General features: G+C 42.0%; 1 protein-coding gene across 14 annotated transcripts in view; it reads right to left on the bottom strand.

Annotated features, from left to right (window-relative positions):
* Positions 640 to 14,528, bottom strand: part of HIVEP2 (human immunodeficiency virus type I enhancer binding protein 2) — a 196,265-nt gene continuing 182,376 nt past the window's right edge. For 13 of the 14 annotated variants that reach the window (XM_021072405.1, XM_021072421.1, XM_021072400.1 and 10 more), the window contains 4 exons: positions 14,224 to 14,399; positions 10,229 to 10,330; positions 8,548 to 9,443; positions 645 to 3,103 (listed from right to left, as the gene is read on the bottom strand). In XM_021072405.1, coding sequence (XP_020928064.1) covers positions 2,279 to 3,103; positions 8,548 to 9,443; positions 10,229 to 10,330; positions 14,224 to 14,399 — 1,999 coding nt within the window. In that variant the 3' untranslated portion in view covers positions 645 to 2,278. Of the gene's footprint in view, positions 3,104 to 8,547; positions 9,444 to 10,228; positions 10,331 to 14,223; positions 14,400 to 14,528 lie in introns of all 14 variants that reach the window. The other variant, XM_021072375.1, reaches the window with a different exon arrangement.

Genomic DNA, 14,528 nt, shown 5'->3' with positions numbered 1-14,528 from the left:
TTTCAAGGATTTTTCTAAGAGAAAGGTATTAGGCTGGCTGTGTTGACCTTTAACTCACCTTTGTAAAACAGTTTTAAAAAGACAATCTGCCTCATAAAACATAATTGGTGAGTTGTAAATCTACCAATTTGAGATTTTTAGAATGTAAATACTGATAGATTTTGGCTCTTAATAAGCTTCTCTTATTAAAAGGGTTTTACTCTTCTGTAATAAAAGAACTATGATTTGTGGCTATTTTATGGTATATTTAGCTCAGTTGGTTTTTTACCTTCAGTCACTTCAGCAAAAATAAAGTGGTTTCCTCGGTGGAATTACAGACATATGTGCATACTGACAGGGAAACAGAAGAGGGAACGATCATTTGGTTTATTCAGGACTTTTTTTAGATACCCACTCCTGTGGCCGGGTTCTGAGGGCCCATTTCTAAGGCTGGCACTATCTTTTCTAATCGGATAACATGGGATCAATGACTGTCTTCTCCCTTGTCAAAAGCGTTCATGCTCTGCATACCTGGTGAAGGGGGGTGGCGGGCAAAGCCTAGCAATTAAAAGCACAGATGGTATGTCGGTAGCACCAACACTTCTTTAGCAACACAACTGGAAAATTAAAATGTAAAACAACACATAAAAACTAGACACCTCAAGCATGTAATTGTATATTTATTTCTCTTTTTAAAGAACACTCCTTAATGTAATTCAATATACAAACTTGGTTTCACAGAATTATAATCCACTATATAGCACAAAGATAACCCAGATTGTGTGTGTGTGCACACACGTGCGCGTGTGCACATGTGTTGTACTCCCTTCCCTTCCTTCCACTCTTCTGAACCTGCCAACAAAGGCTCTGCCCACCGTCACCGCTAACCAAAGCCCACTCTGAATGTTATGTACAAAAGACATCCTCCCACAAGTTCTTGTACCCAGAAAGCTTCTTTTCCCGTTCCCCCTGAGATAGCCAGGAGTGTGACACTCTGCCCCTCTTCAGGAGGGTCAAGTGGCTTCCCCTAGAGCTGATGTCAACCCTGTTACCGTGTGGACTGGCAGACAGGAAGGGCCAGGGAGCAGGTCTCCACACCCTTCCCCGCTTCCACACCCACCCCTCCGGGTCCAAGCGACCCCTCTGTAGTAGCCTTAGTTCCAGTCACCACCTTGTGCAGCAAGAACCAAGGAGATTGCTAAGCCCAGGTCTTCTCCATGAGCAGCGCACAGCACTGCCTGCCAAGCCACCGGGCCGGCCGATAACCAAGCTCTACACAGTCCCATGTGCTTTGTCACTTTAATGTTTAAAGACACCCTAGCATAGGTCTGTGGCAACCTAGTGTCCAACTGAGTTACATAAAATTGTACCAGTGATGCACTTGTACATATTTACATGGGGCGGAATGTTTTCCCATATTTTTAGGTGAGTATGTAGATCCACATGTTCACATAAGACCAAATACTTTTAATATTATTTATAACTGATTTATAAAGCTTTGAAAAAACTCACAATAGCACATTGTTTACTTTAATGCTTTACGGTACTATCAGTTTAAAATCACAATCAGCACTTAAGTTATAGTCAATCCAGCAAACAAGAGACAAAAAAAATTTACAAGAGTTAAGAACTGACTGATACATCTTTTATCTTTTTTTTTAAACTAATGCATAAGTGCAGAATAAGATACTCTAGTTTAAATATCTTGTTTACAATATACATTTTGTTCTAGTTACGCAACAGTAAATCCCATGCTTCACATAGAAAAGCAATCCACAACAATAAGAAAAAATGTACAATTTATGAAACAAAGTAAATAAATATTAGTATTACAGAATCAGAGCTGTACATAAAAGCTGTTCGGTTTTAATCATATAAAAATATGTTTTAGTGCAACCTCACATATATATTGATGCTGTTTTGCTTTACATCATTTAGATCCAAGTGTCCAAAAAAGGAAAGAAATTACATTTATTACAAAGCAGATACACAAATTCTAAAATATGTACAAATTACTGCTAAAAAATGCTTATAAGAATATAAGCAAAGTAAAGAAAAGGCACAAACATCTGTACAATTTTAAAAGTACCAGACCCAATAGGTTAATTTCAAATTTTGTTTTGGTCAGGCTCATGATGACTTGTTAATTTACCTAATTCTTTTGATATAACAAAAGTATATATAGTAGCAAACTACTGGAACTTAGGACAGGCATGCTATAAACTTGATTACCTCTATTTCTAGAAAAACAAAAACAAAATGGGAAAATGTGGAAATGAAAGTCTCCATGCATCTTAGATCAATGTAGTTGACTCTTTTCTGATGAAGGTTCCTTGCCTTCCTCTGTGCTTGAAGGTATTTCTTTGCTGCCTTGAAAGCCCGACTGTTTGTCATCCACACAACTCTTGCTGTAAAACGTGGAGTGAGCTAACGCAGTCTGTGATGTACCAAAATTGTCCTTCTCACCATCATGCAAGTCAGGGTGGGTAGCTGAGGTACAGGGCTGACCTGGCTCAGGTCCACTAAAGTGTCTAGTGCTAACATGTGCACTTTCCAAGGGTCTCTGATGGGGCTCCTGCCCCCGAGCTGGCTGGTCTGCCCCAAGCAGAGCGGCCTCTTCTGTGGCAATCCGGAGGGAGGCGATGGCTTTTGTGCAAGTCTGTATGTTTTCCTCCTGTTCCCGCTCTGTTGCATTCAGGCTGTCTTCTGAAGTGCTCTGTTTCATCAAGAGCCGAGGAGAGGAGGGCGTGCTGGGTCGACCAGATGACTGCAGAGCCTGAGGCGATCGTTTCTCATGCTGCTTAGAAACCATGTAGGGGTCCTTAGCGAAGGAGTCCCCGGAAGCTCCCCTCTTCTCCTCAGAGCCCTCCATTGGCAGAGGCAATGTGGGTGGAGGGTGTAAACCGGAAAGGGCCGGCGGCATGGAGTGAACCATTTGGATCCCACCAACTGGCACCATGGGGATAGGAGCTCGCACTTGCTGCTGAGAGTGGAGTGGAAGATGACTGAAGACATAGTCATTGGGACCCTCAGGGAAAAGGCTGGAGCCCGGATGTTCGAAAGCACCTTCTTGGTCTCCATAGAGACTGAAGTAAGGAACCTGAGGTAATCCTCTTCTTAAATTCTGCATCAGGAAACAGAGCACAACACTTAGGACCCACCTCGCTTCACGCTCAGGTCCAGCTCTTTCATTCCTTCACTCATTCACTTATTCCTTCAAAACACGGGAAAACTCCCTGATCTTTTTACCGATTTTTCATTCCACCAGACAAAAGAGATTTTCTCAGCTGTCTTTTAGAAACCATGAAGGTTGAATGAAGCTGTGGGTCTGTGAACACTTGCCTTTGTTGTTAAACAGCAATGTGATAAAACATGCAGTGTGTTTTCCACTAGCTACAGAGACATGTTCCAGCTCTGTTTTTTTCATAAGAGAGAATAAAAAGAAAATAATGGCTAATTACCAGAAAAACTCTAATGAGCAAAACCCTACTAATGGATGTTTAAATTGAAAAGAAAGTAAAAAGATTACCATCTGTTTATATACTGGGCAGATCTTTAATATGTTTCTTAAGTGTTGATGAGTATAAGTGAAATGACAAGCCTGAAAATTGGCTTTTTTTCCCCTGCTTTCTAAAAAGCAGATGACAAAATGGCGGTGACATACAAACTGGTTCCTCCAACGTGCAAGACATTGTTCTAAAGGAACAAATTCCCGCTCAGGAGACACCCAGGCAGAAGATCAGCACCAACATCTCCCTCGAATCATAATTCAGAGCCATATTTTGTATGGAAACTATGCATCACAACACAGTTAAATATATCAAGTAGTTATAACTCATATTCATGGTTCAGCTGGGAACCAAAGATGATTGTGTCTTAATACTTCTGTTTATTTTATTATTCCCACTTAAATATCTTCTTGGCAATTAAAGTATTAGAACACTTAAAATTTGAGGCCAGATCTCAGATTTCATGGTCCCAGTCCTTAATTGTTTCTGTAGCAAAACACGGCTTAGACTGTGGGATTATTGGGTTTTAATGAGATGATATGAGGTTTCAATTACTGAGATTCATTCTTTTAATGAAGTGTCATCTACTAAGGACTTGATTTTTTGTTTGGTTTGGTTTTTTGTTTTTTTTTCAGGGCCGCGCTCACGGCACATGGAAGTTCCCAGGCTAGGGGTTAAATCAGGGCTGTAGCTGCCGGCCTACACCACAGCTCAGGGTAACGCCAGATCTTTAACCCACTGAGAGAAGCCAGGGATCGAGCCCTCATTCACATGGATACTAGTCAGATTCATTATCACTGAGCCACAACAAGAACTCCTCTGATTTTTGTTTTTTGTTTTTTTTTGAGAACTTAAAATCAGAGAAATACAAACCTGTCAAATATGGTAGTAGTACTCAGGAGAAACAAGGAAAAAAGGTTCTAATTCATTGCAAGGATGTTTGAGTTCTAAAATTCAAGCTATGTGCTACACCATTACTGATTCATCTGGTTCTATCTGGATTGTGAGACCAGCTCAGGAACGATAAATTATGCATCATCTCTGCTGCTCTGTGCCATGCTTGGCCCTCACCCTGCTCTGGGGGATACGCCTTGTTCAAGCAGAAAACAAATTCGTGTTGGAAATGAAATCATGCAATCATCAACCCTATAAACACAAGGACCTCATAAGCTAGGTAAGGGGAGGATTTTATGGCATAAGAAAGAATCATTTATTTTATTTTGAGAAAGAATCATTGAAGTGCTAAAAAACCCCTCTTGTATTTGCTCTGGTTTAGAAAAACCATCTTTACTTCCTCCAACTCCAGGGAAGATGAAGAACCCGAACCACCTTTGAAGATAACAAAATGAATCTTCTTTTGATCACAACGATCGCAGATTCAAAGTTTAAAATCAAGTGGAGCTTGGCTATTTCTCCATTTTGCTTTTCACTGCCATTCTGTGATGTCCCCTGCATATACCTAATCAGAATCGGGGGTTTGTGAGGCAGCCACAGACAGAGCTGGCCCATTTCATGAGATCTCTGACTCGAGTCTAACAAAGGGAGACATGACAAGTCCCCTAAAAATAGGATGTATTCAATATGTTCAAAAGCCAAGAGAATTTTGTGTTAAGAGTGAAAGTCAGAAATTAAACGATTACAACCACATAAGCTAGTGTCCCAGGCCATAAGCTACTGTCCCTAGCATGTAACCACTTCCACCGCTCCAAAGGCTGCCAGGACTCTCCACACATCCTCTCTCCTCTTTTGCACCCTCCAAATAAACTCTCAATACAACTGTTCTACACTAATTTTTACTCCATTTGCCATCACACTTGGTTTCATAATTTGGGCCTTATTGTAATATGGTGAGCAAACTTCCCTCTTATCTAAAAAACCTTGATATGGAAATATGAATGAACTCGTGTGTGGGTTGTGTTAAGTGTGTATGCGTCTATACCCCATGCACCAGATATTTACCTCACCCGACTCATCTTTTCAACAGTGGTCAGTAGGTCCTCTGGAAGCAAATGCTAAGAAGAGGGTAGAGGTGCAAGAGGTTCCCTGGGGGTGGGGGGTGGTGATGAGGGAGCAGGGCGCTAGTTACGTGAAGGCAGCAGGGAGATGAGGCAGGTGGTCAGCTGGGACCGATCCAGGCTCAGCCAGCAGCCGGGCCCTGCAGGGGGAACGGGGGCCTTGGTTTGAAAACGGAGGCCTCTCCTGAAGGTGCTGACAGCAGGAGCCTGTCAGCTCACTGCATTCCTTACAGCTGAATGGCAAGTTCTTTCAAGGACAGAAATCTGCTTGGCCCACCTCCCTGGCTGCCACAAACTGATTAAGAAACTGTGGCCAAGAGGTTAAGTGACTTGCCCAAGATCACACAGAGACCAAGGGCTGGAACCTGATAATGACACTTGCTGGATGGTTCATGGACACTACACACAGAGGACCGGGACAGACTTTCTTTGTCTCCTTGATGTTTATCTACCAAGACTTTTTAAATGGAAATGGAAATTCTTTGGTTTAAAAAAGATGAGGCCAGAAACCATAATTTTTTTTCATCATCATCCTTGAGCCACATATGACAAACCCTCAAAAAATGTTCAGTGAATAAAAAACATCTTTCCCTTCCTTTCTCCCTCTCTCCCTCTCTCCCTCTCTATCTATCTATCTATCTATCTATCTATCTATCTATCTATCTATCTATCTATTATCTATCTATCTGTCATCTATCTTAAAATTAAAACTAACCAGAGGGCATAAGGGCAGAAACAGCAGGGTCCTAGAAGTTCAGTGACTGCATGTCACTTCTTCCAAATCTGCTTCCTAGACCCACCACTCCAGACTGAAGCACATAACGAGTGTGCCACACTGGGCTCCGAGGTTCTTTCGTGTCACGGTCACTGTCCTGTGAGCCCTTGGTCGATGTTAAATAACAAGGTTTTGCTGGTAGAATTTCCATCAAAAATAATTATTGTTGGCGTTATTCTAATGGGATATGTTCACACATTACTTAGAGAGGGGGAAGCACTCATCTGCTAGAGCCATCAAGAGAAATACTTCTGGCAATGAGAACCCTGCCTATACATCATAGAAAGATGAAAATCCTCTGCCACCCCTCCAAGACAGTGTGTTAAGGCATCGAATGGGAAGCCTCTGAGACCAAGCGCCCCTGCTTTAGGGAGGATTCCAAGATCTAGTCCCTCACATCATGTGAACAACGCCACAGGCTAAAAGTTCTCTAAAGGGAATTAAACTGGGTAATACACCAAGGGCTCAATACTTGGGCTTCATAAATGGTAAGCTTTAACAATTCTATTAAATATCCAAGTGAATTGGTATTAAAAAAAAAAAAAAGAAAAACTAGTGCAAACTCAATGACTAATAAAACCAATCTCCTTCCAACAACAACTCTCTTGGTCATAGATTCAAAAAGTAGATGCACTTTCTTAGTCCACTCCTTTGCTTCCTTTGCCCAAGTTGACTGTGAGTTGCTATTATTTTCTCATAACAATAGTGTGGTAGTGCCAAAGGGTTATTTTTGGTGGCTGAAGCTGGCTGGATCCGCTCCAGCATCTCCCAAATACCACAGTATTGACCAACTTGGCCAACGGCCAGAACAGGAGAACCTTTTCTCACACACTCCACCAGCATCCTTGGCTCTACACCAGAGAAAGCATTTTACACCCCAAATACAGTATCCTAGTATCAAGGGATTGCTCACTCCATCAATGCTGCAATAGCATGAACTTCAGAAGAGCTCTCTTTTCTACTTAGCACCACCAAGACACAATAGCCTGTGGAAGGTATCTCTTTTTCTTTAGCTGGCTAACTTATTAGGCTGGCAAATAAATTATGTCCTGATGGCTATGCATGTTTCTGCAGTAATTGCACCATGAAGACGAAGCTGGTGACAGGTTTGTAAACAGAGGGTGTTGGGGGCAGGGGAATGGAACGCAGCAGAGAGCTGCCTTCAGAAATGACCACCTAAGTATCTAATTCAGGGCGGGGAAAAGGTGATGAGAGGGAGGAGGCTGACCACTAGGGCAGTGATAAGATGGCAGTGCTGGGAGCTGGCAGTGCTTTCTTTGTCTGTGAAGGTCAGTGGTGACCCACAGGGCGGAAACCCAGAGCAAAGAGACAATGGCAAAGAAGAGAGCCCGGGGAACAAAAAACACATGGAAAGCACCCAACTCCAAAGGTATCACTCTTCTGGCTATGCTAAGGACCTGCTTCATTCATTCATTTTTAAAAATCCAAGAATGAAAGAGACATCAAGATCTACCACGCTGGTGGAACGAGGCAGGGCAGGTATTTTTCTATGGACTGCAGTAAGCCTGCTGCCTAAACTTCATCCATGATGGCTGCTGTTGTTATTTTAGTGTATCATGAGGGCACGCCATAGAAATCTCCTCTGATGCTCTCTCCCTCAGGTCTCCCACCTGCCCACTTTCTGCGGGCTCATGATCTCACTGAACAAGGGCACTTGACAGCAGGAGGTGGTGGTGCCGGCAAGAAAAGTACCATGTTTGTGCCTGTCATTTATAAACACACCAAAGGGGTCATTCTCCCCCATGCCAGGCCCTCACTGATTTCACGTGTCCACTCACTGTGGGCAAAGAAGTGAGTTTATTGGAAAATATTTTTTTTTTTATTAGAAGTCAATGCTAATGCCTGGGCCAGAAGCCCTACCTGGCAAAGGGTTATATAAATGACACTGAAATGTCCCTGAGAGTGTCTGTCTCGGTAGTCATGTCATTCCAAAGACTTCACCTTCTCTACTCACGCAGAGGTTTCAACTCCTGTCTATAATGAGTTAAGCTTAGAAAGCATTTAGAAAGGGCTCACCTGTTATAGCTGGAAATGGTCTGCTCTGATGCAATGCTACCCTTGGGGTAATGCCACAGCCAGGTCACTGACAATAGCATGTGATGAAAAGGTCTTCCTGCTATTTTTAGAAATTGAGTTGAATTCACTCCTCCTCATGAAAGATACCCATGTCATAATAAATTTCACACTACCAAGAGGGTCCCATGTGCTTGGACTTACGTATTAGAAAGAGAAAGCTAATTATACTTACAGGAGGCCCCAATACAATTGGCTCTGCTTGCAAATACTGCCCCATGGACAACGGAGGGTTGTGGTATAAAGCCCTTCTGGGAGACGGTGCTCGTATGGTGGTCATGTATCTTCTCTCTCTTCTGGGAGAGAGGTCTCTTCTGGCCATGATCTCTTTCCCAGGTGACACTGGCCTCCTTGGGGACAGATGCCTTCTTGGTGAAACATCTCTTTGTGACATCTCTCTTCTCAAGGCAGCTTCCTTTCTCGGTGAAAGATGTCTCATGGGGGACAGCTCTCTCCTGGGTGATAAATGTCTTCTGGGAGATAAATCTCCTTTGGGTATCAGATACCTCTTTGGTGAATTATCTCGACAGGGTGAAGAATCATATCCTGGGGAGGAATGGCGGCTGGAGGGTGAGAAGTCCCTCGGGGAGGAGCTGGGCTCTGAGGACAGCACGCACTCTTCATCCATACAACTAGGGATGTCTAGCCTGTCTTTGTCTGGTTCCGAGTCTGTACTTTTGCTCTGGAATAACCTCTGGTATTCTGTCATCTGAGTATCTTCACATGAGTCACTTGGTGTCATCAGCTGAGTAACCTGAATACTTGGCAAAGTAACCAAATAGCTGATCAGCGAAGAATGCCCCAGGGAGCTGTCGGAAGGAACCCCATGGGGCACGGCGCCAACATTCACAGGCAGGGAGGAGAATCTAGGGGGCTGGGGACTGGTGCTTCTTGACCTTGTTTTGGGTGTCAAATCTCCTTGGTCGTCAAAGTCATCATCGTCTTCATCGTCGTCCTCATTATCATCTCCATCCTCACCATCCGATTCTTCGGCATCTGAGAACTGGTGATCCGTTGAAATGCTGGACATGCTATGCTTCCCGGCGGCTTTGTGCAAATCTTCCATCGTTTCTGAAGCGATTGAACAAAGAGAGTGAAGATCAAGACCCAAACATGAAGGTTAAGAGCTAAGGGGGCCTCCCTCTCTTTCCTAAAGCATCCCTTGAACCTCCAGCCCCGAGAGACAGTCCCACCTCTGAGCTCCTATTTAACACACAGGGGCACATCCCTTTGTGACAGGGATTGGCTCTTAGCTTTTTACGGAGCTCTCTGGTTTCATCCCTACCCTACCCTCCAATGTGGACTCCGGAGCAGGACCTTAGAGCTCAGGCATCACACTACTCATAGAAAACCCAAAGTAAGCACATATGTAACAAGTTAATGATGATGTTAGAGGAAAAAGAAAAGCAAGAACCTGCCTCCACAGGTAAAGACCTCAGGAGGTCCAGTGGAGCCTCAGGCTTTCAACCGAGGTGACTGATTGGTTCATTTTTCCTACTAGAGTTCCTCTCAATAGGAAAAATCAGACATTAAAATGCTTTTTGAACTTCCCAAAAAGTTTCATAAAACTGCAACCACCATCACAACTTGAGTGCAGTCAGATCTCCTTTGTGGTTCTAGACAGAAATATTTTCATAGTAAGGCCTTTCCACCCCCTCAGTCAGAACTGAGATGCACTTCTTCTCAGTAGGTTTCAAGTGATTTAATGTGTCAGACTTTTTTTTCCCCCTATGTTTAGTATTTAATAGCATGAAATGCGATCAGTTTTTTCGAAACATCTAAATTTATTTTACTACCTTGGCCACAAAGCTCCAGTATGCATAGGAAAGAGGTCAATCAACTCAATTATAAAATACCTGCTTCCTCAGTTTCTGTATCATCCACTGATGTCATGGAGACTCCCAACTCCAGGCATTTCTTCATGTGTGCTTTAGATTTCATATGCTTCGTTAGGTTCCCTAGAAAACAGCCAAAAAAACTGGTTAGCGAAACATGATGATTGCTCCAAAATTTAGTGTGAAATGAACTCACTTGAGACAACATAGATTTGCTTCTACCCACTGCCCCTTGTCTTAAGCTTAAGAGGAACAATTTGATTTCTGAAGATATCAACTCCAGTCAGCTTCAGCCCAGTCTCAGGTTTTCCTCATTCTAGAAGATCTGCAGAGGTTGAGGATCACATCTTTCCAAGAGTGGGCTCAAGAATCCAAGGCTTTCCTGACTGAAGAGGGATCTAATATCTTGGCTCTAATGAGCCAGCCTCTTTGGAATCCATATAAACAGGGTGACACAAGCTGGGTCACTACTGCCGAAAAACTTCAGAATGAAATGTTACTGTCAACACATCCCCTGGACCCCAGACCTTCTGGCATTGACCATATAAACTTGCAGGATCCTCATTTGTCAGAAGGAAAAACAGATAAAAACTAATATTGGGCCAATCCTGTAAATGAATTCAAAGACCCATACAAATACTTAATTAGCAAGCTACTTACAGGGAGCATTAGTCTCAATATTTAGCATCTATTTGTCTGGCATACATCAGCAAAGATTATGACAGCAGTTTCTAAAGTTCTGGAGCAACAATATTCCTTTTTCTTTTTCTTTTGTCTTTTTAGGGCCACGCCAGCAACATATGGAGGTTCCCAGGGTAGGGGTGCAATTGGAGCTGTAGCCACAGGCCTATACCAGAGCCACAGCATCATGGGATCCGAGCCTCGTCTGGGACCTACACCACAGCTCATGGCAACGTCAGACCCTTAACCTACTGAGCTACTGAGCGTGAGGCCAGGGATCGAACCAGCATCCTCATGGATGCTAGTCAGGTTCGTCAACCACTGAGACACGATGGGAACTCCATATTCCTTTCTTAATTTATCTTGAGACTCCCACTGTTCTAAGAAAAAAGAGTTTTATGCCAATTATGTACTATGATGATGCTATAGATAGGTACAGCTGCCCCTTATGTAAACCAGTGTGGTACAGTTGGCCCTCCCAATCTTTGGCGTCAGCATTTGCAGAAATGGAGGGCTGAGAGTACAATTATTTGTGTACATAAATACATATGTGTGTGTTTCTACAGAGTTATTTAAGTGCCATATGGAATGTGAGAAATTATGAAAACATTGATCCAATCACTTTGACTTAGGATCTATGAAATTATATATACATTATGCCACGTCACATGTATAACTTAATCAAAAGAGATCCAGGAATGAATTCAGTTGTAAGGGCTATATTATCATCTATGCTGCTTCAGTAACGTAGCAGCAAATGCTTTATTTTTTTTCCTCTCTTTTTAGGGTCACACCTGCAGCATATGGAAGTTCCCAGACTAGGGGTTGAATCGGAGCTGCAGCTGCTGGCCCAGGCCAGTCACAGCCACAGCAATGTGGGATCTGAGCCGCTTCTCACCATATGACCTACACCACAGCTCACGGCAACACCAGATCCTTAACCCACTGAGTGGGGTCAGGGATTGAACCCGTATACTCGTGGATACCAGTTGGGTTCATTATCTCTGAGCCACAATGGGAACTCCCAGCAAATGCTTTATTTTTAAGAGTAGGCGCACTGATTCTAGGTGGAGACCCAGCCTCCTGAAATAGTTTGTTCCCCTTGAGAAGTGTTTAGCTTACTATTAATGTAATATACGAGCCACAACGGTAAACGGGGACACTGTTGTTTATTACTTTACTTATGTTAGTTTATTTTTTTTATTTATTTTTTTATTTTCCCACTGTACAGCAAGGGGGTCAGGTTAGTTTATTTTTTTACTTACCATTTGGCTTATTGCTTATATAGCTATACATTTTATGTGCTATTTTGATAATGGCAAACAGAAATATTTCCTCACCCCTATTCTCTTATTTATCAAAAAATTATATCTATCACTTTTCTAAAGATCTCAAAAATTTCTATAGACAGATCATCCAGAATTCGAAAATCTGTAAGTCAAATAAATAAATGTAGAAATGACTGGAAATCATTTGCTTCTGTAAGGGTGCAAGTACTCTGTGTGTGTAGACAGATGTAGATGTTAGGTATGTTGAGATAGTTTATTTACATCTCCAATGTGTTTCTTCTACATTCTTTTTTCCACCTGCTTCAAGCAGGCTTTGGGCTCTTGACCTCAGGGTAGGTTTGTAGTTAAAAGCCTGCCTCAGAAACAACCTTACCCTGGCTTTGGTTTATTAGTCTTGAATTTCCAGAGGGGAGCAGGATGGCAGAGGGAGGGCGCCTGGAGAAGTGACACAGGCACAGATTCTGAGCTTGCTTGACAGGACAACAAGCACTTCAGCAGGAAGTGAAAACTGGAGAGGGGTTTTCCAGAAAGATTTGCTCTTTTTAAGATCCCAAGACATTTGCACTTTCCCAAAGGGTGACAAGGAAACTCCAAAAATGACCAAGAATAAATTCTTTCCTGTTAAAACTCAGAGACCATGGTTCAGAGCCAAATTTAATGTGATAAAAAAAAAAAGAAAAATCTAGCTATGGGACGTTTCTTCACACAGTGTTTCAGACAGTTCTACCTACAGCCAATTCACATGCTCAGTGAATATCAGTTGTGATGGCTGGTGGATTTGCAGTATTTCCTAAAACCAAAGTTTATATTTTCTTATCTCCCAGGGAGTCTCTCAGTGAAGTTCTACATAAAAGGCCTGATTGTGCAAAAGTGGATGGTATTTAAAGGACCTTATGTTTATCTCCTTTGAAATGCAAATGAACATTCCCTCCTCCCTTTTCTGGCTTCAAAGAGGCATGCTCGTAATATAAATATCTTTTTAATAAAGAAGAAACAGATATGTTGAGAGGCTACACATTTATACTTCTGACAAACACAAGAAAGACAATTTAGGATTCTGGCTACAAGAGAGAACAAGTACACTTTTCTGGACCGAAGACCATCTTATTTGATATTTATTTTTCTTGACGGGTAGTGGAGTGGAGTGGAGCAGATCAACTGGTATGCAGATTTAAAGTTAAAACATTGGCAAATGTTAGTGTGAGGTTTGTGAGGGGACGTCTATAGGATCCACTCGTCCTTCCACAGTAAGTAGGACAACACACTTCTATCGAAGGCAAACCACCTCTAATTCACCACTGTTTACATCCCGAGAACACTGGGTTTATGAGCATCTTCATACGTTTGTAAAATGACAGAAATATAATTGAAGCAACCTTCTTGTATGAAATATTTTCATATAAATCTACCTGTTAAAAACAGATTTTTTAAAAAAAAATACAGAATATCATTTCAAGGCAAGTCCTAGTTTTATGAGATTAATAGTTGTGGTCTGAGAGTAAGAAATTATCTCTGTGCTGATAAATACACAGAACACAAGCTATCAAATTTCTCTGCATAATTAATGCAACTGTGGATGGAGGAGCCCACCTGGGAGTCTGTGGGTCTTTACATTATTTATAATCTTGAAACTGACCATGGACACATGTTTTCTTCCCAGTTGCTGCCTTGGCTTTGCTAATACAACCACACGGATTACCTCCCTACAGCATTTCAATACCGGTGCAAAGATTCTCTAGACCACATCACATTTCCAACATGAAGAAACAGCTATCCGGCAATTCTTAGCCACTTCCTTTGAGACAGCTAGCCTGGACCTATGTCTATAGCTCTTACTTAAGTCATAAAAGGAGCCTTACTGTCTCATGTACATCCTTAGATCACTTACATGAAGAGGAAAATACATTTCATGGGGTCAGATTTTCACAAACAAAATCATCTAATTATGGATGACAGTTAGTTACAAAATGGTATTCAGAATTGGAAGTAGCCGTTAAAAAAGTATTTTTCCTCTAACAACAACAACAGAAAAAATCAGACCTGTACCTTTTGTTTTGAAGGCGAAGTTACATAACTTGCAAACATAAGGCCGGACATCAGTATGAGTGCGGATATGCTTTTTGAGCATGCTTGGTTTCTTACAGCGAATTCCACATTCTTCACAAATGTACTTTCCACGTCCACGTCCTCTGACATATACATAATCTTCATTTGACTTATACCTATTAAAAAACGGAAATCCAGTGTCTTCCCAAATGCTTTAGCATACTGTATATTAAACTAAAAGCGAGCCATCTGCATGACTAATTTTTAGGAGGGTCTCTTACAATTATTCAACTTTGTTTCTATGA

Source organism: Sus scrofa, chromosome 1 (genome assembly GCF_000003025.6).
Source record: "Sus scrofa isolate TJ Tabasco breed Duroc chromosome 1, Sscrofa11.1, whole genome shotgun sequence".
Lineage (NCBI taxonomy): Eukaryota > Metazoa > Chordata > Mammalia > Artiodactyla > Suidae > Sus > Sus scrofa.
Note: the sequence above shows the minus strand (reverse complement) of the source record. Positions and strands in the feature narration are given on the sequence as shown.